General features: G+C 28.1%; 2 protein-coding genes across 9 annotated transcripts in view; one reads left to right on the forward strand and one right to left on the reverse strand.

Annotated features, from left to right (window-relative positions):
• The window catches only part of LOC112679844 (serine palmitoyltransferase 1), a 13,500-nt gene extending 4,991 nt beyond the window's left edge, over positions 1-8,509 (forward strand). The window contains exons 2-10 of one of the 3 annotated variants that reach the window (XM_025549774.1): positions 1,037-1,155; positions 1,836-1,980; positions 2,058-2,220; positions 3,313-3,445; positions 3,514-3,640; positions 3,876-4,067; positions 4,641-4,752; positions 5,242-5,504; positions 8,244-8,509. In XM_025549774.1, the coding sequence (XP_025405559.1) occupies positions 1,037-1,155; positions 1,836-1,980; positions 2,058-2,220; positions 3,313-3,445; positions 3,514-3,640; positions 3,876-4,067; positions 4,641-4,752; positions 5,242-5,504; positions 8,244-8,423 (1,434 nt within the window). In that variant the 3' untranslated portion in view covers positions 8,424-8,509. Of the gene's footprint in view, positions 1-1,036; positions 1,156-1,835; positions 1,981-2,057; positions 2,221-3,312; positions 3,446-3,513; positions 3,641-3,875; positions 4,068-4,640; positions 4,753-5,241; positions 5,505-8,243 lie in introns of those variants that run through there. The other 2 variants (XM_025549775.1, XM_025549777.1) reach the window with 2 other exon arrangements.
• Positions 8,510-14,411: 5,902 nt separating this feature from the next.
• Positions 14,412-21,339, reverse strand: LOC112679867. Of its 6 annotated transcripts, none has more exons than XM_025549801.1 (7): positions 21,116-21,339; positions 20,359-20,421; positions 19,860-19,974; positions 19,646-19,802; positions 18,038-18,151; positions 17,246-17,366; positions 14,412-14,624 (listed from the first exon to the last, which is right to left on the reverse strand). In XM_025549801.1, exons 1-5 carry the CDS (start codon positions 21,176-21,178, stop codon positions 18,106-18,108), a joined length of 444 nt encoding a protein of 147 aa, XP_025405586.1. In that variant the 5' UTR covers positions 21,179-21,339; the 3' UTR covers positions 14,412-14,624; positions 17,246-17,366; positions 18,038-18,105. The 6 variants fall into 6 exon arrangements, with proteins under 6 accessions (XP_025405586.1, XP_025405588.1, XP_025405590.1 ...); XM_025549800.1 differs by lacking the exon at positions 14,412-14,624 and adding an exon at positions 16,868-17,173; XM_025549804.1 differs by lacking the exons at positions 14,412-14,624; positions 21,116-21,339 and adding exons at positions 16,871-17,173; positions 20,590-20,838.
• Between the last annotated feature and the right edge of the window lie 250 nt (positions 21,340-21,589).

The raw sequence follows: 21,589 nt of genomic DNA on the forward strand, positions 1-21,589 counted from the left end.
TGTGTGTGTGTGTGTGTGTGTGTGTGTGTGTGTGTGTGTGTGTGTGTGTTCATTCGGATTAAAACCTTTTTTTTTTTATTCAGTCAAGATGATATATACCTATTAATCAGTAAACATTGTATGATATAGTACGCATACAATTCTGTAAAAGTTAACCTAGGATCTAAATATTTACGAGTGTGTATATATATATATGTGTGTGTAAATATAAATAATTTAATATTAATAATTATATTACTTAAATATTTTTTTTTAGTGTTTCTTCCTGATGTAACTATTGTATAATCAAAATAATTCTTTAATTTATGTAGTAAGCATTTTTTTCAATTGTATACATTACTGTCAAATTAAAAATTAGTTACTTCATTAATAATTATCTATTGCGATATGTATTAACTTAGATTGTGTATAGAACATATCGTAGATAGTCCTTCAAATTTATTTATATTTAATTATTATAGACAAAAATATTTTCATATTTCTTTAATGTTATTTTGTTTTCTATTTCAACCAAAAAAAATGTTGTGTTTAAACATTCGTTTAAACTTTTGGAATCTTGCAATGGCGGACTGTTTAATTATTAATAATGATCGATTGCATAATTTTTACACACAAACAATTAATTTTAGCTTATAAAATTAACGTTAAAATATTATTTTTTAAAACTGTTCTTAAAAAAACATATTTAAAATGTAAATTAATTTAATGAGACAAACTCGCTGACCTATTTATAATAAACAAGGGTCTCATTGTCCACACACTATTTTATAATTAATTGTTTACAATTTATATGACGACTAATGGAAAACTATATAAGTTTTATGACATACGTTTAACATTTTAAAAATGAAATATAATTTTATTAACTAGTTGTTTAATTATATAGGTAAATACTCTCCGTTTTAACTGTATCTAGTAATATTTAACTGTAATTAATTTAATTATAATTATACACTTATTTTATATGTAAAAAAAATTAATATTTGAAAACATTTGTTTTTATATTCTTAAATTGAGCATAAACCGAATGTTTTAGATTCAATTCAACCATATATACGTAGAAGGCAGTATACTACTTGTATTACTATGGATATTATTAAGAAAAGCAGCAACTACTGCAAATCCAGAAAAACCGGTGAGATACTATTTATTTGAGTTGAGTTGAGTTATAGTATCTATTACCAATATAATTTAAAAGTAATAATAAATCGATTAATTCAAAAAATGTTTCTTGGTGAAGATTGGTGTAGAATATACATTGAAATATCTAAATTAAAATTAGAACAGATTCATTACTCTCTAACACTTTAATAAACATTTTTATGTAACATACATGTTACACGTGCTATAATCATAATTTATAGGGAAATATTAATTTTGCCATATTTTAAATTTTAAATTCACGTTAAAAATATTTACTAACCAGTCTTTAAATTGTCAGTCTTAAAATAAGTTTTATATATAAAATTGCATACTTGATTATGGTATGATATTTAAAAATATTCGTATATTGATGTACTTTAAGTACCAACTAGGTTTTGAAATAATTATTTTTTTATTTTTGTTCAACTTTCTCAATTATTATTTTTGTCTAATAAACCTTTAACTATAATTTTAATTAAAACTAAATTTATCACATTTCCGCCAGTAATTTAATTATATTGCATACTAATTTTCTATTGTAATGAAAATATATTGAACTCGTTAATTTTAATTTACCTCTGCTGATTTTAAAAATAATAATAATAATAATAAAATAAAAATACATTAAATAGCTTTAATAAATAATTTCTGTAATACGTAACTGTATAATATTATTATGTTTTTTGTGTTAGTTTACGATATTCCACTAAAGCAATTTGTGATTCATTTTTTAAGCTGGATATCGAGAAGAAGATTCAATCATGGACCCCGAAACCTTTAGTCGATACAAGTAGCCCAATAAGGTTACCAATGGAAAACTACTTTATCGAGAGTAAGGTAAAGTATCAATAAGACTATCCACAATTGATTTTGCTGCTATGATGTTTACTAATACTATTATTTGTTTTTACCAGGCTAGTGATCGTGTCGTAATAAACGGTCAGACATGTATAAATTTTGCCACCCATAACTATTATAATTTCTTTGATAATAAAAGTATTGAAAATAGGGTAATAGAGGCTGTGAATAAATACGGCGTGGGCTCTTGTGGCCCTAGAGGTTTCTATGGCACATTTGGCAAGTATTTTATCATTTATATATATTATATCTATATAAAATAAAACGATACACAGTTTTAATTAAATTTGATATTTTTAATTTTTTATTACTATTGCTTTTATCTTACAAAATTACAGATTAACATGATATTAACTTTATTATAATTTGTTTTTTAATTATTTCATAAAATAAGGAATCCGTCATTAAGTTCTTAGTTGGAGAATTGAAATTTAAAAGTAGAATTGTATCGGGAGATAAACTATAGGAAAAAAGTTTGGAAAGGGAGATTATATTTATATTTATACTCATATCAATTTATTTTAATTTATTTATATTAATATTTTTATATTGAAAAGTTACCTTCAATATTGTCGCAAATAAAATCATAGAAAACTTTATTATACAATTTATTTTGTTTTAAAATAAAAAATAATAATTTCATTTAACAACAAAATAAGAAACACACATTTTAAAAATTAATATTAAATGTTATGAATAAATATTATTAATAATCAAAAAACTACAAAAAATCAATTTTTTTATTTATTTAAAATCTCATATAGTGGTATTTTTAATTTAAAACAATAATAAATGTATTTATAATATTCTAATTGATATATCAAAATCATAACTTTTGTATATCTTTTGGATTATATATTCCTTTGATAATAAGATGATATTCAATAATTTAACAAAATAATCTGAAATTTTAGCTGGTTTTTATGAAGATATACGATTTAAAATTACATTTACTGACTAAAAATTAGATATTTTGTACTTCAAACTATATTAAACATATAACGATCTACGATCTAAAATATCCCCACTATAATTTTTTCAATACAAGTGATTTAACATTGATGACCTATATTTTTTTAAGACGAAATTAATTTTTTTATGAACGTGGTTTGTAATTTAGTGGTTTGAATGGACTATTGTCTTTTACTCATTTAATCATTTATTAATCAATTCCGAGTCACCCTACTCGTCATTAAAAATTTATTGGGGTGTTTTTTGTATATATCCAGTGGTTAAAATAGATTTACTTGTAAATAATACTTATAAAATGATGTTGATAACTTAGTGAAATATTGTATTTATTTAATATAGATATACATATTGAGTTAGAAGAAAAAATCGCCAATTTCATGGGAATGGAAGAAGCCGTTATATACTCGTATGGGTTTTCTACAGTTACTAGTGCCATTCAAGCTTACGTAAAACCGAAGGATATTGTTTTTGTGTAAGTATTAAATAGGTACAGTATAAGCATTATAAATATTATTTCTAACACGAACATAACATTTTTAGAGATGAGGAGGCAAATTTCGCTATACAAAAAGGTTTGCAATCTTCGAAAGCGGACGTTATATATTTCAAACACAACTGTCCTGAAGACTTAGAACAATTGATTTTGGAAATCGATAAGAAATCTCCTGTATGTAAATTACGATCAATTTTGTATCTCTAAATGTTATTAATTACAACATACCATATTTTTATTTTCTATAAGGATAAAAGAAATTATTAATTTTGAACAGTACTTCCTACAAAGTGTTCGTGGTTTATAATTGCTTTACAAAATATGATGTTAATAAGTTTTTAAATAATCATTTTTCTACATCAAAATCGTAGTATTTTTAAGACCTAACCTAATTCATTCTAATTTTCAGATGAAAAGAAAGAAAAGAAGATCGTTTCTCATCGTCGAAGGAATTTATATGAACACTGGAAATATTTGCAACTTGCCAAAATTCATTGACATTCGAATAAGACATAAAATTCGAATATTTATTGACGAAAGTATATCGTTCGGTATTCTTGGAAAAAAAGGTCGTGGTATTACAGAACACTTCAATATACCGGTAAAGATTAGTACCTATAGTATGTTGTATTAAGCAATATCAATAATACTTAATCCAAGCCACAGGAAACGTAAGCTATGTTAAAAATGACTGTATATTCATGTCACAATAAGAAATAGATCAATACAACATCTTAGAATATAAAAAAACAATCGAACAATAATCATATTACTAATACTGTTAATTAGCATGTAAGCAATAAATATGTTTAATTAGGTGAAGTAAATATATAAAATACTGAAGACGCGTGAATAAATTAAAGAGTTTTCTGTGGTGGTCGATTCGACCACTATGGAAAATATATGCGTTATTTCAAGTGTTATTTTAATTCAAGTTGTGTTTATGTGTAAACGTAAACAATTCGATCGGCGTATACGACAAGTAGTACTCATTATCAAATTTGTTCTAATAATAAAAAATTCGATATTTTAACAACTCGCAACATATTTCTTAATATTATAATTGAAAGAAAAATATAAGTTAATAATATATTAATCTGTGAGTTTCTATTGTCCCAGAAGTACTATTATAAGGGAAATAATTTTACTAACATTAATGTCATGTATTTTCTAGACGTATGAAGTTGATTTAATCATCGGAAGTTTAGAAACGGCTTTATCATCAGTTGGTGGTTTTTGCGTTGGCTCAACATTTGTGGTTGAACATCAGAGACTGTCTGGTCTTGGTAATACAGCATTTAAATTTATGTTTATTCCTATAAATTTGCAACAATTTGCAATTTTATTTATACAAACAAAGTTATGATAATATTTTGATGATTTCTCCAGCAACAAGTCTTACACTTAATTGATTGTAATTTTCATGATATTGAACGTTTACATTGATGCGGTATTTATTTTTCTTTCGGATTTCAATTTTTTTGTTACAATTATATTTTATTGTTTTTATTACTATTATTAATATAACTATTATTGTTATTATTATACTTTAATTGTTATAAATATGACATTTAGAATTATCATGCTAAAAAAAAAACATTGAGTTAGAGAAATTGGCCGTAAATAACAACGACCATATAAAATCTATGATTCTACGTATTTCTGTGCGGTTGAGAAAATTCTAATCTTTAAAAATAAAAGCATTTTTGTATAAAATAAAACAATGTAATTCTACATTCTGCTTAAATTGTTAACTATAAGTTTTTATTTTACAGGTTATTGTTTTTCTGCATCTCTTCCGCCATTACTATCAGCGGCTGCTATCAAAGCTTTAGAACACATTGACAAATATCCAGAAATGTTGGCAACTTTGAGAGAACGGAGCATAAGTTTACATCGAAGAATTTGCCTTAGCAAACTGATAGAGCACTTCACTCTTGGATCAGACGAAACGAGTCCATTGAAACACTTGTACCTATCAGATGAATCCTTATCTCATTCCGAGCAACAAAGCATATTAAAACATATTGTTGACTACGTGAGTAACAGGTCTAAATATACAACTAAATGGCATATAAATTCTAACGAAAAATAAAAAATAGGAATAATTAAAAAAAAATAGAAGGTGTATGAAATATTTCATTAATTTATTCGATAGTTCATACAAACAACGTTATGATAGATTTGATATTATTTGTAATCCCAGAAAAATAAAATCGAGAAATTAATCTTAATTTAACATTATTCGTTGAGATATAAATAACGAAAATGTTTAAAAATGAATAAAAATAACTCTCGTTACAAATTTAAGTGTAAAAGGTTTTTAATTATTTTACATTTTTTATACATCATCATACACACAATTTTTGTTTCTGTATAAGAAATATCATTTTTGACTATGAAAAAATTATACTAAAAGTATTATGTATCATTCTTTTTAACTTCTTGATCACCACTAATTTATGAAATTAGTACATTTTCTTTTATATGAATTAGTCAAAAGTTTCAAGTGTCTAAATTAGTAGGTATAAAGAAAGTCATAAATTTTATGTGAAAATTACATCAAGTTGACTTAAATAATATAAATTTCTATTTATTAAAGGTAAATATTCATAATTTAATATTTTTCTATACTTTGAAAGGTTTGATTATTTGTTATAATTTTAGATATAAAATTATAATATTAAACTAATTGCAAAATTTTAAAATAATCAATAGAAATATTCCTTGTCTCAAATAAATATAATTTCAAATATATTATTATATAGCTGTCCTAGACACGGCGTTGTCCGCGTATTAGTTGGTTTTTTAGCATTTTCGTAGGCCATGTATTAGTGTTATTATGTATGAGAAAATTTAAAAGTAATAGGTAAAGTATCTAAAAGTTGAAATTAAGTACAAACCAAAATATATATTTTCTGAATTTAAATTTTATTCATCTTATATTAAATTATTGTTTGTAATCAGTGACCTACTTACAAAAAATACTATATACATTAAAAACATACAAAAATAAATTAAATTATTAAAACTAAAAATTATCTAAGTACTACTCATTGTACTGTTTTTCTCGTTGCAAATCAGTGTTAACTAAGTCGGCAGCCGGGCGATCAGGTGATGACATTCCATAATGACTAAGTGGCAAATTTGAAATTAAAATACATAAATCTTCGATCAACACTAATGCTTCATTATACATCTCTGGTGTGAAATCTAAATTTGGACATTGATTTGTTCGTCTAATTCGATGCAGTATATCTTCAGTCATATAATTTTTATATTTTTCCCACAGAGTCGATGATTGTGTTGGAAAACATGTTGTCAAAATTATTGCGAATAGTTGACGAATATTATTCGGTGTAGATGTCAATGCTGCATCACCAAGTGTCAAGTCCCAATGATTATCTGCTTCCAGTAGTTGCAACTCGCAACATGCATCTTGATATGTATTGAACACTTGATCGTTCACTGTTCGCAAATATTCGAAAGATGTTGGTCCGGCAATAAACGCAAAAAGAAGCATTCATGTTGTTTAGGATGTACAGTGTAAAGTCGTCCCAATGTCTTAGCTTTAAATATGCCTGGGATCGATGGATGTGGTTTTCCTTGCTTACGGGGCTCCCACTTTTTCCCTATTTTATTCCATGTAAAATAGCGTGGAACATCGGTATATAATAATGTTTTTGCAAATTGGCCGAATACATCAGATTTTTGACATAATGTAAAGAATTCAGTTAGTGTCGTTTTCGGTGTCTCAAATGCTCTTTGGAGAATATTTTCTTCGGTAAAATATACTCGTTGACCGTTTTCAAGATGTACTTCAAGATGCTGGACAGAAGGTTCTCTTTCGTGTATTGGAAAACTGAAAATACGCCAGATAGGATCATGTGACTGGTAACAATATCGAACAATTCTGAGTCAGTTAGTGGATCCGGAATTTCGGCAGAAATTATTTGGTCAATTTCTTCTGGACGGATTTTATCTTCAAGCCAAACCAAAATATGAGAATGAGGCAAACCTCGCTTTTGCCACTCAATAGAATACAGCCAGCAACGTGTGTTACCAAAAACTGAATATTTTACGATTAAATTAATTAAAGATTTTAACTTTTGTTTAAACACACGTGTAACGATATCGTGACGATGTATTGATTGTTGGCCTGGTAATAACAAACTTTTTATTTCTTCCCAATTTGGATTACACGTAAATGTAACAAACAAATCAGGTCGACCGTAATGACGTACATAAGTCATCGCATCTTGTATGTATTCCTGCATGCTCCGTGGACTGCCGATGTAGCTTGAAGGTAAAATACATACAGTTCCGATGTCATTGGCGTTTAAATTTTCATCGATGTTTCCGGTGATAGAAATACACCGAAATACACCATGCAATTAAACACATTTATTAAAAAGTTAATTAAAATATTTAAAATATTAAAAAAATTTGAAAAAAAACTATCCTATATTTTAAGTTGGACCAAATTACACACGATGTAAAAAATTTCATCAAAATCGGTCCAGTAGTTTCGGAGATTATCGCGAACATACATCGTGACACGAAATTTTTATATATATAGATATATATATATAAAATATATAATCTTAAAAAAAATATTAATTTTTATTGAATAATAATTAAATCTCTTACATGTCTAGATATTCTAATAAGTTTGGCTCATTAGATAAACACATTATTAGAAAACAATACTAATAAATAATTTTTTTTAACTTGTCTTTAATTTAAATCGAAATAATTCACATTTTTGTTTTTTTAGTGTATTCCTAAAGGATTTGCGATTACGACGGCTGCATATTTATACAAAAATGAATACAAACTGCCCAAACCGAGTATCAGACTACTTGCAAGCATCAACATAACTGATGAGAACATAGACTCCCTAATACATGTATTATTGCAAGCAGTCGATGTTATACCAACTAAAGCTGTACAATGATATGCTACGGTTTTCTTTATTTAAAACCCACCGTTTGAAATTTGTATAAAATGAGCCAAAAAATAAAGTTACTGTATGCATGAAAATATTTAAAATGTAAAATGTTTTTTCTTTTTTTTATGTTATTGCAATTTTATTTTTCACACGAAATCTTCACTCGTTTAACATTTGAATTATATATAACCACTTTACATTTTGATACGATTATAGATAGTCGAATCAGATTTATTATTATATTAAGTGTATTATGATTAATTATTAATCGTAATACGAAAAATAATACAGAACGAAGAAATTTGTACAGTAAGCATAGTAAATAGTTTCAAAGTGTTCAAAACAATAAAGTTAATGATAAAATTCATCAGGTTTTATTCGGCTTATTCTAAAGCGCAGTTAGGCTTAGGATTATTTTTCGTAGTTAGATCTATCAGGTACACGGTTGATAATCAAACTTTGGCGTGGTTGACACTTAAATTCAGTGATTGTTCGGTAGAAATTAAAGCTTATAAAACAGGATCGTAATATAAATTAGTACTCACCTTCTTCAAAATAAAGTTTAAACTCAGTTTAAAGTACAGTTTTCTTACTTTTATTATAGATATTCCGTAATCGTATCAATTACATTAACATCAAAATTTAAACCACAAATCGACGGATATAACTACAAAAAAAAAATATCGGTCGATTTCTAATGTGCGGTGCAGAAATAATAATATTGGAGTTGTTTAATCATTTAATTTAAAAATTTCGATCATAAAAGGTCTATTTTTTGTATTTTATCTGCGATCGAAATTAGCAACCAAAGAGTTCTAATAATGTAGGTTGTAGTTAGGTTGTTAATTTATTTCTAAACACGTGCAACATTGGACGTGTTTGTTGACATTTTATCATTATTCGTTATTGTGGCTTGAACACAAGTATAAAAATATTTATTCGTCGAACTCAGAAAAAAAAAATTGTTAAAAAGAAAGATTTAAACAATTTGACTACTAACCTTTGGTATATCTAAGTGCACCCCCCCTCCCCCCGGGTAGAAATTTCTGACCCAGTCCGGCCCTGTTTATTACTTTCTTAAACTGTTAATAACTACAATCTTATGAAGTAATCATATACTATTGATAAACGTATATTGTGATCGGACAGCCATCTGTTTGAATAAATAAATATGAGTTGTCGAATAGGAGGCTAATATATTTTCATGATCTATATTGGCCATTCTCAACCAGACGAAACTCACGTGCTGATGATGGAATGTATCCATGAGCGCTGGTCGTAACAAATACAATTCGTCCTTCGGACTTGCGATTTGTAATAATTATAAAAATACTGACCGTAGGCCGGACAAGGTGAGTCCCACCTGGTAGTTTGGCAGGATACGTATTATTGGCTATTGTGTTAGCCAAAAACCATGCGTGACAATGAGCTAACGGTATTTTCGAAAAATGTTTACTGTACTTGGCCAATTATCATGAGATATCAATAATTTGTTCGTTTAAATCTCTTACGTAGTGCATACGGAGCAAGACAAACTTCAGCAGCACAAGATATGCTTTTACTGTTCGTTGAGCAACTGAGATTGAGTAGTGATTGCGCCATTATGGTACACTTGGCGAATTTTGTTTTCATATTGAGCCGGGTACACACCGGAGCATTTAGGTGTAGTGTAGCGCCCCGTAATGTAACAGAGTTGAATTTTACATGTTACGAGTTACAAACATAGTGTGTACGCTTAGGATCGAGCACTATTTTGTATCGGTTGTTCACCGGACTATCCATTAGTTGTTCACAGTTTGTTCTCGTGTAACATTGTAAACAATGTCTTCTGTCAATTCACAAGTCCCTAGCGTATCGTTTATCTTCATTCATTCTATTTAAAAAAAAAAAAAACAACAAAAATAAAAAAAAAAAAACGGAAAAGGAAATGGTGGTAAACGAATTTAACGAAGTCTTGAGATACGATTATATTTAGTGGATCATATTTATTAAATAATATTCAACAACAGGAAATAAGTAGACGGCACAGAAAATTTATTGGAATATCGTCTATTTGAATTTTTAACCAATTTGATTGGTCCAAAAATAGAAGTCATAGACACTCTTGTTAATGTTATTTTATCTATTATCTATTTGTATTTAAAACTAAACATAAATTACACTAAACACATATAAACATCATAAATAATTTAATTTTTCTATACATACAAGTGTTGTGGTTTTAAATTTTAAACTCAATCATTATTTTAATTAATATTAATACATTTGTTTAGAAGGCGAATTGCTACATAACAAATCATTAACACAATGCATTCAAAATTAATTGTGTTAATTAAAGTTAAGATTTAAGAAAATTAGTATTAAGTAATGATTCCTAAGTTATCTTATAAAATAATTCTTAATGACGGAACCACTCATCTATTTTATATAATGTTTTATTCTGCCAGTCGCGAAAATCAAACAATTATAAATGGTTTCCAAATGGCATAATATTTATAAGTGCAAACATGGTCTGGTATGTCACATAATACGCAAATAAATAGTTCATTTTCAAATCTATGCCACAGTCAATAAATTAAAACAATATTTTAGAAAAATAAAATAAAGATCAATCATTAGTACTATTATTATGTAAAAAATTGGAAATATGATTATTATTATTTATTTTTATATTTGATGAATTTATTACAACAAAAATGTAACAAATTTTTGTATTTTTTTGCTAAGTTTTGAAAACATTTAATGCTCAAACGCAGATGAAAAAAAAGTTGTGCCTGTGTATTTTCAATATCTATCATTGAAGTAACATTCTTGTTAAAGCAACAAGTTCATTGAGGTAAAATAAAACCAACTATCAGAAATGTGATCCAAGCCATAACCAATTCATTTTTAAAAATTGTTTGAAAACTTCAAAATTCTATATTCCGTATCCATAAAAATATTAAAATATTACAACTGAGTTGGTGTTTCAAAACAAGGTAATATCGCAGTGTTCTGCAATATTTTATTGTTCATAATTTGTTTTTAGGAACTAAGTAAAAATGATTTTTCAAAGGTTATAAATATGTTTATAGCTAAAAAAAATATGATTTTTGAAAATAAACATAATTTATATAAACACAATTTTAAAAATTACTTTATCGAAAATAAATAAAATTTGTTTAAATTCCTTTTATTAATTAATCTTGAATAAATAATTAAAATGTTAGGTCACACTTCTCTTTTGATTAATGTTTAAAATCAATCACATAAAAATACTATTGCTCTGAATTATATGCAAGAATAAAAATAACTCTAATCTTGGTAAAAATACAGATAATTATCTAGATAAGTAAAAATGTTATCTTAGATAAGTAATTAGATAACTTAGCGTTATTTACCAAGATAAGATAAAATATGACAAAAATCTATCTAGATAAGTCCCAACACTTTCTAGTAACCATTGGTAGGCCGTATAACAGCCTTTACATTATCGTTATCGTTTCAAGCGCTTTCCAATTTATTTGTTACATTTTTGTTTTTAATGTATTTACTCTCAGGGCCGTGCCTAGGGGGGTGCGTATGCACCGGGCGCCAAAAGTTTTTTCATAATCTAAGTAAAATTACTGAAAGTTAACCATATTATTTAATTCAAAATATTTAACACGTTTAACGCCATGATATCGCGCATAGTGGACATCATTAACATTGTCTTGATCGGCGGTGTTGCTAATTTATTTTTAGTATTGGTATTTATTTTTGCCCCGAAATCGAAGAGATGACAAATTAACAATAATATATCATTTATAAAATTATTAAAATAATAAAAGATTGTATACAGATATCAGCCTAATGAATGAAGAAAATAATTAGAATCGGAGCATATTTTGAAATTTAGAATACTGTAAGTATTGAATGGGTTATTGAGAGACTAATTAGGATATTGTATTTGGTAGGAAAGGAAGAGCAGTCAAGGAGAATATAAGATAGAATATAGATTTTTTTTCTGAATGGAGTGTGCAGAGAAGGGAACAGTGGCGGAACTTGAAGATAGGGGGCCCATGTGAAAATGTCCAGACATATTATTATTTATTGTTATTGTATTAAAATAGACAACATAATATGTGTATATTACAGAATATAGTAGAAATATTGTAAGGGACAAAGGTAAATCAGAAAAGATCATGAGGCTCCCTAAAACCGGGAGTCTCTGTGAATTGTACACCCAATACTCCCGATAAATGCATTACTGGAAGGAAATCCTTAAGATTTAATTTGTAAGCAACATGGTAAGAGATGATGTGCGTAATCGGTTAAATTTGATTACGAGGGATCTGGAAAGAGTGAGATCGTTGAACCATACTTTGTCTGGTATAACGGGAACTATAGATTTAAATCTAAAAACGAAATTCGGGAGTAACTTGTCCAAGTAGGTAGACCAGAGTGAGAAAACATAGCGTCGAAGAATCAGTTTGAGTTCTATTATTTATATTGTTCTTTAGTCGTTGATTATTTCTTTTATTAATTTAATAAATACCAAATAAGTAGTTACATAAAACCCCATATTCTTAAGTAGTCTCCTTATAGTTTAAGTTAAGCTATAATTATAGGTTCAAAAATATTTTGTAGGGGGATGAGGGTGCTAAAAATGATTTTTAGCAGCGGGTGCTAATTATACTAGGCACGGTACTGTTCACTTAATGTATTTTCTGATGGAACCAGTTCCCATTGACTATTTAATCAAAAATTTCCATTAAACAATTTTTAGTTATTAGAAAAAGAAAACACAGTTTAAACTTTAAACAATATGTTATCTTTATAAATTAGTCACAAATATAAAATAGGTTTATTTATTATTATTATATTTTAATTTATTATATTATGTTATTATATATCTCTATTATATACAAATTATAAATTTTTTATTTGGATTACGTATTACGTATTGTACCACAAATTATACCTAAGACTTTTTTTTTTGCTTATTTACGTTTTGAAGGAGAGGTTTTTTGTCCCTCCCCCTCCTCCTATGAATAATTTCAATCTTAGAATATTATTTTAGATAAAAAAAAAAAAAATTAACTTATTTATATTATTGTTCATCAACATAAAATGGACTATGTAAAAATCTTATGTCACCCAGGGCCATCGCCCCCTCTAGCCCCCCCCCTAAATTCGTCACTGAAATAATAATAATAACTACTAATTAGATGGACGATTTAATTGAAATTAATTACCATTAAAATAAATAAATATGCCGCTAGATGATTTTTTTGAAATAAGTAATATAAAATAATATGCAATATAAATGTAATAACTCACTCAGCAAAGTAAAAAAAAACATAATAGGTACATGTTTAATATGTACAATATGTAAAAGAATTTTTTGTAAAAAATATGTAAAAAAAATTTATGTTTCCGCGTAATACGATTTCCTGCTTAAGACGCTATTTTTAACTGGTCCCTTGGAGAGCGTCTTAAACGGGTTCTACTGTATAATGAGAACTGAAAAAATATTTTCTAAGTGAAGGACACATACAGAAGAATTTTTATAGTGCAAATTAAATCTATAAATCCATTTTTTATCTTCAAAACTACACACAGTTTAACAATACCACAGAGCAAATATTAAATAGGTAATTAACTTATTTTAAGAAATTTTATTTCTTGTTTTGCTAGAAACCTAATAACAATTTTCAGATTTTTCCGAATCGTATTATACATATTAAAAGCTGCGAGTGTGACAACCCTAAAACCTAAGGGGCGCAGTGCTTCAGGATGAAAAAGCCTCGGTACGACTCTCCGGAATGGCGAGGACAATGCGTATAATAGTAAGAAGGGGAACGAGTTGTAAGCATTTACGTTTCTCACGTATAACGCAATAATGTTAAAATAGTAGACACCTCGCCGAGTTTCACTTGCGAGAATGGCGTATCCGGCGTTTCGTAGAAACGGGCAGGATTGTAGGGCCCGTGCACTTTAGGATTGTATTCAGCGGGATAATCTCCGATGGCCATCTCGAAAAGCGTTCAGTCGTGCGGTTGAATGATGGATTGAAAACCAAGAAAGTGAACCAGCGATGAAGTGTATTCAACGAATCAGCCTGTCTGACCAGTGTGTCCAACGCGAACACGTCGAATAAACAGTATTCCTGGCACGTTTTACGGTTCAAACACGGCTGCCGCAGCACAATCAAATTATTGAAACTTGATAAATACTAAAACAAAACTGTTGAATATCCTTGATTATCATTTATCTGTTTATCCATACAACCTTACTTAACAATACAATATGATGCTTATGTTTGTCAAATAATTAAACGTAAACAAAATACTATAATATTTAAAGCACGTAATAAAACACCGAATGTTATTGTTTTATGGAATACGAAATATAAGTATCTATAGAAATATATACCTATACTATACATAGTTGCCATGATGAGAATTGATTTTATACCATCCATCTTAATTACTTAATAATGGATTAATGTTAATATTCACTTAAAATAAATTTAAATTATTCAATTTTTATTTAAATTCTTTATAAAACTGAACATATCTCATTTTATTATCTCGTTAATTTTCGTTATCATTTTAATTTTCTCATTTTATATCCACGTTCTGATAACTCTCCTTCGAACGTACCCACGGAGACATCGAGACTGTACAATATACTATTTAAGAAAAAGTATGTTAAACTTTATTAATTATTATGTTTGTATTATGTATAGCTTCTGTGTACCTCGCTCCGGGTGAAATTTGCTTAATATAAGTAATTATTAATTAATAATATAAATTATTAATATTTATAATATAAATTAATAATTAATAATATCAATTAATAATATTCAAAACACTTTTATGTAGGTACGACTTATCATGCAATACTACTTGTGATAATTATTAACTATTGATAATATACGAGTGGAAAATTGATACGCCTTCGGCGTCAAAGGCGTTCGCTATCTAGAAGACCCCCACCTAATTGTTTTCTTAAAAATACTACGGCACCATACTTACGGTACTATACTAACAATCGATGCATGGTGTCAAACGTATAAAACCAATATAATAAATATATAAAACATTTATATGTACATAAAAAAATTGAAATAGCAGAGGGCAAACCGCAGTGTAATTGAAAATAATCAAACATAATAATAGTACTCTTACAAAGTTAAGTGTCTTCTCAACAATAGTTAAAGGTTACATAAGTGTATAATCTATTATATTTAATAGACTGGCATAGAATTTAAAAAAAAAGGTATGAATATGCATATAGATCTTGATATTTCAGTTACCGAATAAAATATATATTTATGATAACAAAAACATTATCTTCTCCAGTAACCTAACCTATAGCAAAACGAAGGGACACATTTATTAAAATAAATTAGATACAATAATTTATAAGTCTTATAAACGCTAGATAACTTGACATTTTTTTAGATATGAAATTATCAAAGTAAAAAAACTTTCAAATACAGTACAGTTGGTTCTAAGTAAGAAGACTTAATGCATAAAAAGTATTTTTTCAATAATAAATAATGAATATATATACAAAGAGAGTCTGTATACAAAAAACTATAAAAATGGGGTAAGACATTCCTTGATGTCATCTGAAAAAAAAAATTTGAGCGATAAGTGAATACTTTATAATAGGTGTGTATACATTAATGTTGGCGTTAGTTGCGTTTTACACTATAATCATTCTCAGTGAAAAACGCATCCAAGAAAGACCACGTGGAGGTCGCCAACTCCTTTCTCACATTCAGAGAACATAAAAGTACTTATCGACAATATTTAAAAAAAATATACAGAATGAATATATAAAAATATAAATAATTTATGAAAAACAGAGTGTGAAAGTTTCTTGTAATCATAGCATATTTGTGCTTTTAAGCTTAAAGAATATGTGAAGATAATGTATACAAATATGAAACATAACATAATCAAAGCAAATATTTTTATAATTATATAAAACGTTTCAGTAAGATACGGTTAAAATAAATATGGTAAACTATACTAAGACTATAATTTTTTCTTATAATATTAGGAGAAAAGTGTAATAATCAAGCTCTTGGGTACAACAGTACTACACTGGTGTTTGAGCATTCGTTAATTAATTACTCTGCAACCCACTATGAGCAAAATAATCAATATATAGTTTAAGATATTTTAAAAAGATATTTATACCATAGAGGAATAATAGCGTTAAATATTGTAATACATACCAAGTGTTCTTTATTTTATAGCTAGGTTTGATTTGAATATTATCATTAGCACCAATAACACATTGAATTCAATTCCATTCCAAAGAATAAAATATAATGAAAACATGCTACAACTATCTCCCTATATTATTTAGAAAAATAAATCAAATTTTATGTATTTAATATATTTAAAAAACAAATTTATAGTTGTTTAACATTATTTAAAGACACAATTAAATCATAGTCGAACGATAGACTTAATAAACATATGTGAACAATAGAATTATAAAAAGTGTTTTAATTTTTATATCTGTTTGTATTCATAAAAATATCATATATGTCAATCACTTTCCTTCTCAATGATAATATACAATAGCTCCGTCCTCATAATTTTTGGTAGAACAAATAAAAGTGAATATGTAATTAACAAATTTTAAAAACACTTAAAGCTTATAGTACAAAGAAGGTATAACTTAATGGTTTTTCTCATCTTCATAATATCATAAAAGTTTTTTATTTCCTTTCATCTAAGTGTAAGGACTGATACTGTAAAACTCTTTTACTAAAACCAGAAAGAATAACATTCTATATATATATGTAATTGAATGAAAGAGTTAAAAAATGTAATACATACCATATTTTCATTATTTTATAGTTATGTTTATTTTGAATAGTATCTTTAGCACCAATAACACATTGACTTCAATTTCATTCCAAAGAATAAAGTATAATGGAAATTATCCAACATCTATCTCCTGTATTATTTGGAAAAATAAATCAAAGTGAATGTATTTTACATAATTTAAAGACACAATTAAAAGATATAGTATGGTAAAAATCACAATTGATTCATAGTCGAACGATAGAGTTAATAAACATATACGTGAACAATAGAATTATAAAAAGTATTGCTTATAATTTGATTTTTAATTTTTATAACTGTTTGGGATTTATTGTTTTCATAATGTCACATAAATGTTTTCATTTTCTTTCATCTAATTGTAAGGACTGATACTATAAGACTCATTTACTAAAACAAATATATTTTATATATTGTATTAATATATAATATAATATATTACATATATTGCAGATATATGTAATGAAAACATCCGATTACCTATATCTCCTCATATTTCTCGGTAAAACAATAGCTTTGACTTAATAATTTTCTGGTAAAGCGAATAAAAATTAATGTAACTATCAAATTTTATAAACATATTTAAAGTGTATAAATTATAAGGAAAATAATTTACAAAAATGTAAAACTTTCTGCGTTTTATTGTTTTATAATATCATAATAAATTTTATTTCCTTTAATCTAAGTATTCGGACTGATACTGCAAGACTCTTTTACAAAGACCGGAAAAAATAACAATCTTATATATGTAATAGAAAAAAAAGAGTTAACAAATGTAATACATACCATGTTTTCATTATTTTATAGGTGTGTACGTTTTAAATAGTATCATTAGCACTAATAACACATTGAATTCAATCCCATTCCAAAGTAAAATGAAAACATACAACAGCTATATCCCTATATTATTTGGAAAAATAAATCAAATTTAATGTATTCAACATATTTAAAAAACAAATTTATAGTTATTTAACATCATTTAAAGACACAATTAAATCATAGTCGAACGATAGATTTAATAATCATGTGTGTGATCAATATTGTATTTCATTTTTATATCTGTTTGTGTTTATAAAAAAATCATTAATGTCAATCAAATTCCTTTTTATTTTTTGGTAAAACAAATAAAAATTAATGTAATTAACAAATTTGAAAAACATATATATAGCATATAGTACGAAGAAGGCTAAAGTTATTGGTTTTTCTTACCTTCATAATATCATAAAAGTTTTCATTTCCTTCCATTTCAAAAAAAAGTTTGAAACCAAAAAAAAAAACGGACTTGACGGGCGGCGGAAAATAAATAAAAAAGAAACCGCGAACGGGATCAACACTCTCGTCAATAAGATACGACGGCGGCGAAAATCGGACGCAACGGACGGAAAAAAAAAACAGATCCCGCGAGAACAGAAATGACCACCCATACAAGTTGACGGCCACGGCAGAGTATCCGCCGACGGCGGCGAAAATCCTGCAAAGAACGCCGGCGGCGATGGCTCGGAAACGAAACCTGTACCCTACGGGGGACCTATCGGGACCTACGACTACAACCTATCTACCTGTTGAGTTGAAAACGTAGAGGATAATTCGGGCATTTAAACCGTTCGACAGGGAGATAAGGTAGAGCCACGACCGCCGACCGGTGACGTAACGTGCGAGCGAAACGTCACGGCGGCGCGAGAGGCACAGGTACAGAACGCTCCGTTGGGCTGGTGCTTAGTCAAGAAAATTTCGGATTTTCATCCGGTCGCATCGGGAAAACGACGGGTCGGAAAATCAAACGGACCCCTAACTAAAATAGATATGGGAGACAAAAGTCTACGGGAAACGGTCGACAAAGAAACGAAAAACCCTCCGCGGGATTTAAAAAGTTTTCCGGCCAATCACGACCCAGGGAATTATTTTAATATAATAGAAGATTTCAGTACTACTATCGTTATCAAATTTTAATTCCGGGGATCCTTTTAAATATTTAATTTTATGATTTTTAAAAGTTTGAGATTTATAATAATCTTGATAAAACTTGATAGATATTAAAGATATTTCTCTCTCAGCGTCTGTTAAGATTTTTTTAAATATCGGATTATAAAATTCACAAGAAAAACGATTATAATCATCGATGAATTTTTGTTTATTTCTCAGAACTTGTATACTGTCCGGTAGTTCATCGTTATCGTCCAGTTGTAAATAAATTTTTTTATTAGATCTTTTCGGTTTGTCGGGCAAGTTAATCGATGATACACATTTATCCATATCGTATTCAGATTCCATATTTGTATCATCAATCGTAGCGTTCTCTAATGGAACACTGTCCTGATTATTGGTTTTAGCGTCAATATTATCGGTATCATTTATATTGCTTATTTTATTATTACTGTTACTACTTCTACTAACTTTGCTACAATTACTATCACTACTACTTCTGCTACTGTGATTACTACGAGTCGATTTTTCAGAACACTGTCTACGATGTTTACTACGGCTGCTACGACGTTTACGTTCAATATTTTGATCGCAATCAGAATCGCTATTATATCTGTTGTGACCACATCTGTAATAAATATTTTATGAGTTCAAAAAAAATTAAATAATAAATATTTCGGTTTACCTTTAGGTTTTTGGATCGTTACGTTCGTATTTTTCCCGTTTTCTTCGTTCAGTTTACTAGACACACATTCGGTTTCAACGGATTCATCGTTATCACTATCACTCAAAGTACGTATCTGAAAAAAATAACATTAAAAAATTAAAAAAATATATAAAAATACAGTATTAATAAAAATTACATTTGTTATTTGTTTGGACAGAATCAACTTTATGGGACCAGTCGCGTTCATTTTTTCGTTAACTGATAACAGATCGTCTACAGTTGTTAATACATCATTTGTTTAAAGATCGATAACATTTGACGATGAGCCCGTATTAGTTGTGGTTTCGTTAAATAACGTTTCGAACTCGTCAGGTGGTGAAGATATGTTTTCAAGTACACGATATAGGTTCCCAACCAAGAGCCGCTTTAGTGGATACTTCGTTTAATAGAGGGATTTACACCATAAACGTAATCGCGTAGTTTAGTTAAAAATTTAGTGTTTAAAAAATACACTTACCGCGTTATCAGGATTGTATGTTTCGCCTTTAATGCTAATTAATGTTGTAGTAGCGGCAAATATCTAAAAATCATATAGCAACACCATAAATATGAGCACCTTTAGATATTTTTACAACAGTTACAACACTCGCGAACGAGTGCCGCAATATGAAAGCATAATTATACCGTTTTTCTACAGTCGAGCAGTGTTTATAAGTTTAAGTAATATTATAAAACTGAATCTATGCACCATAAATAAAAATCATGTAAGCTTCAAAATAGAATTGGAAGTAATCGAGATGTTGGTACTTATGACCCACGCCTGCTTAACATTTGCTCTGGCTCCGTATCTGCTTTCGAACATGGAATGTCCAACACCAACTCTGTTTGCGGTGACTTGATTTAATGAACAAATATGAAACCGAGTTTACTTGGAATAACGATAAATTAACTAGTATGGATAAACCCGATTTTTCGGGTAATTATATTGATGAAGATTACGATCCTTTGAATTTTAACAAAATAAAAATTAATCCTAAAATTAATCCTTTGGAAATTAACAAAAATTATGAAGACGAAGAAGAAGATGTAACAGATTTCGATTAGTCGTAAAATTAGACTTACTGAGGGTATGACAAAAATATTAAGTCACGTGACCGACTGATCAGAATGATAACCCGATAACGATAAAATACCCTGATCGAACATGTAACAATTCATAGTCATTATATAATAATTTTTATCTTGATCACAATCGAATAGTATTGATATCGTACCTTTAAGCTAGTCGCTGACATACAATTTTCAGTTGTGCGATGGTTGCGCAACAGTTTCATCATACCGCACTCACAAATGTAACTGTACTATTGTGTCACATTATGATATGTAGGACATAATCGCGCAATCGAACGATTTGTGACAAAACACAAACTTATTAGTTGGTCAAATTGATTAGTTGCATGTGAGCTGATTGTCAATTTATCACTGTGGAAGTCACCCATGCGTTTAAACTGTTGCGCAATTGAAAATTGCATGTCAGCGATTAGCCTTACGAAATTACGAGCGTAAGGCTAGTCGCTGACATGCAATTTTCGATTGCGCAACAGTTTAATCGCATGAGTGACTTCCACAGTGATAAATGACAGTCAGCTCACATGCAACTAATCAGTTTGACCAATTAATAAGTTTGTGTTTTGTCACAAATCGTTCGATTACGCGATTACATCCTATGTATCATAATGTGACATGAT

The sequence above is a fragment of the Sipha flava genome, unplaced genomic scaffold (assembly GCF_003268045.1).
Source record: "Sipha flava isolate LNK unplaced genomic scaffold, YSA_version1 169_pilon_pilon, whole genome shotgun sequence".
Classification (NCBI taxonomy): domain Eukaryota; kingdom Metazoa; phylum Arthropoda; class Insecta; order Hemiptera; family Aphididae; genus Sipha; species Sipha flava.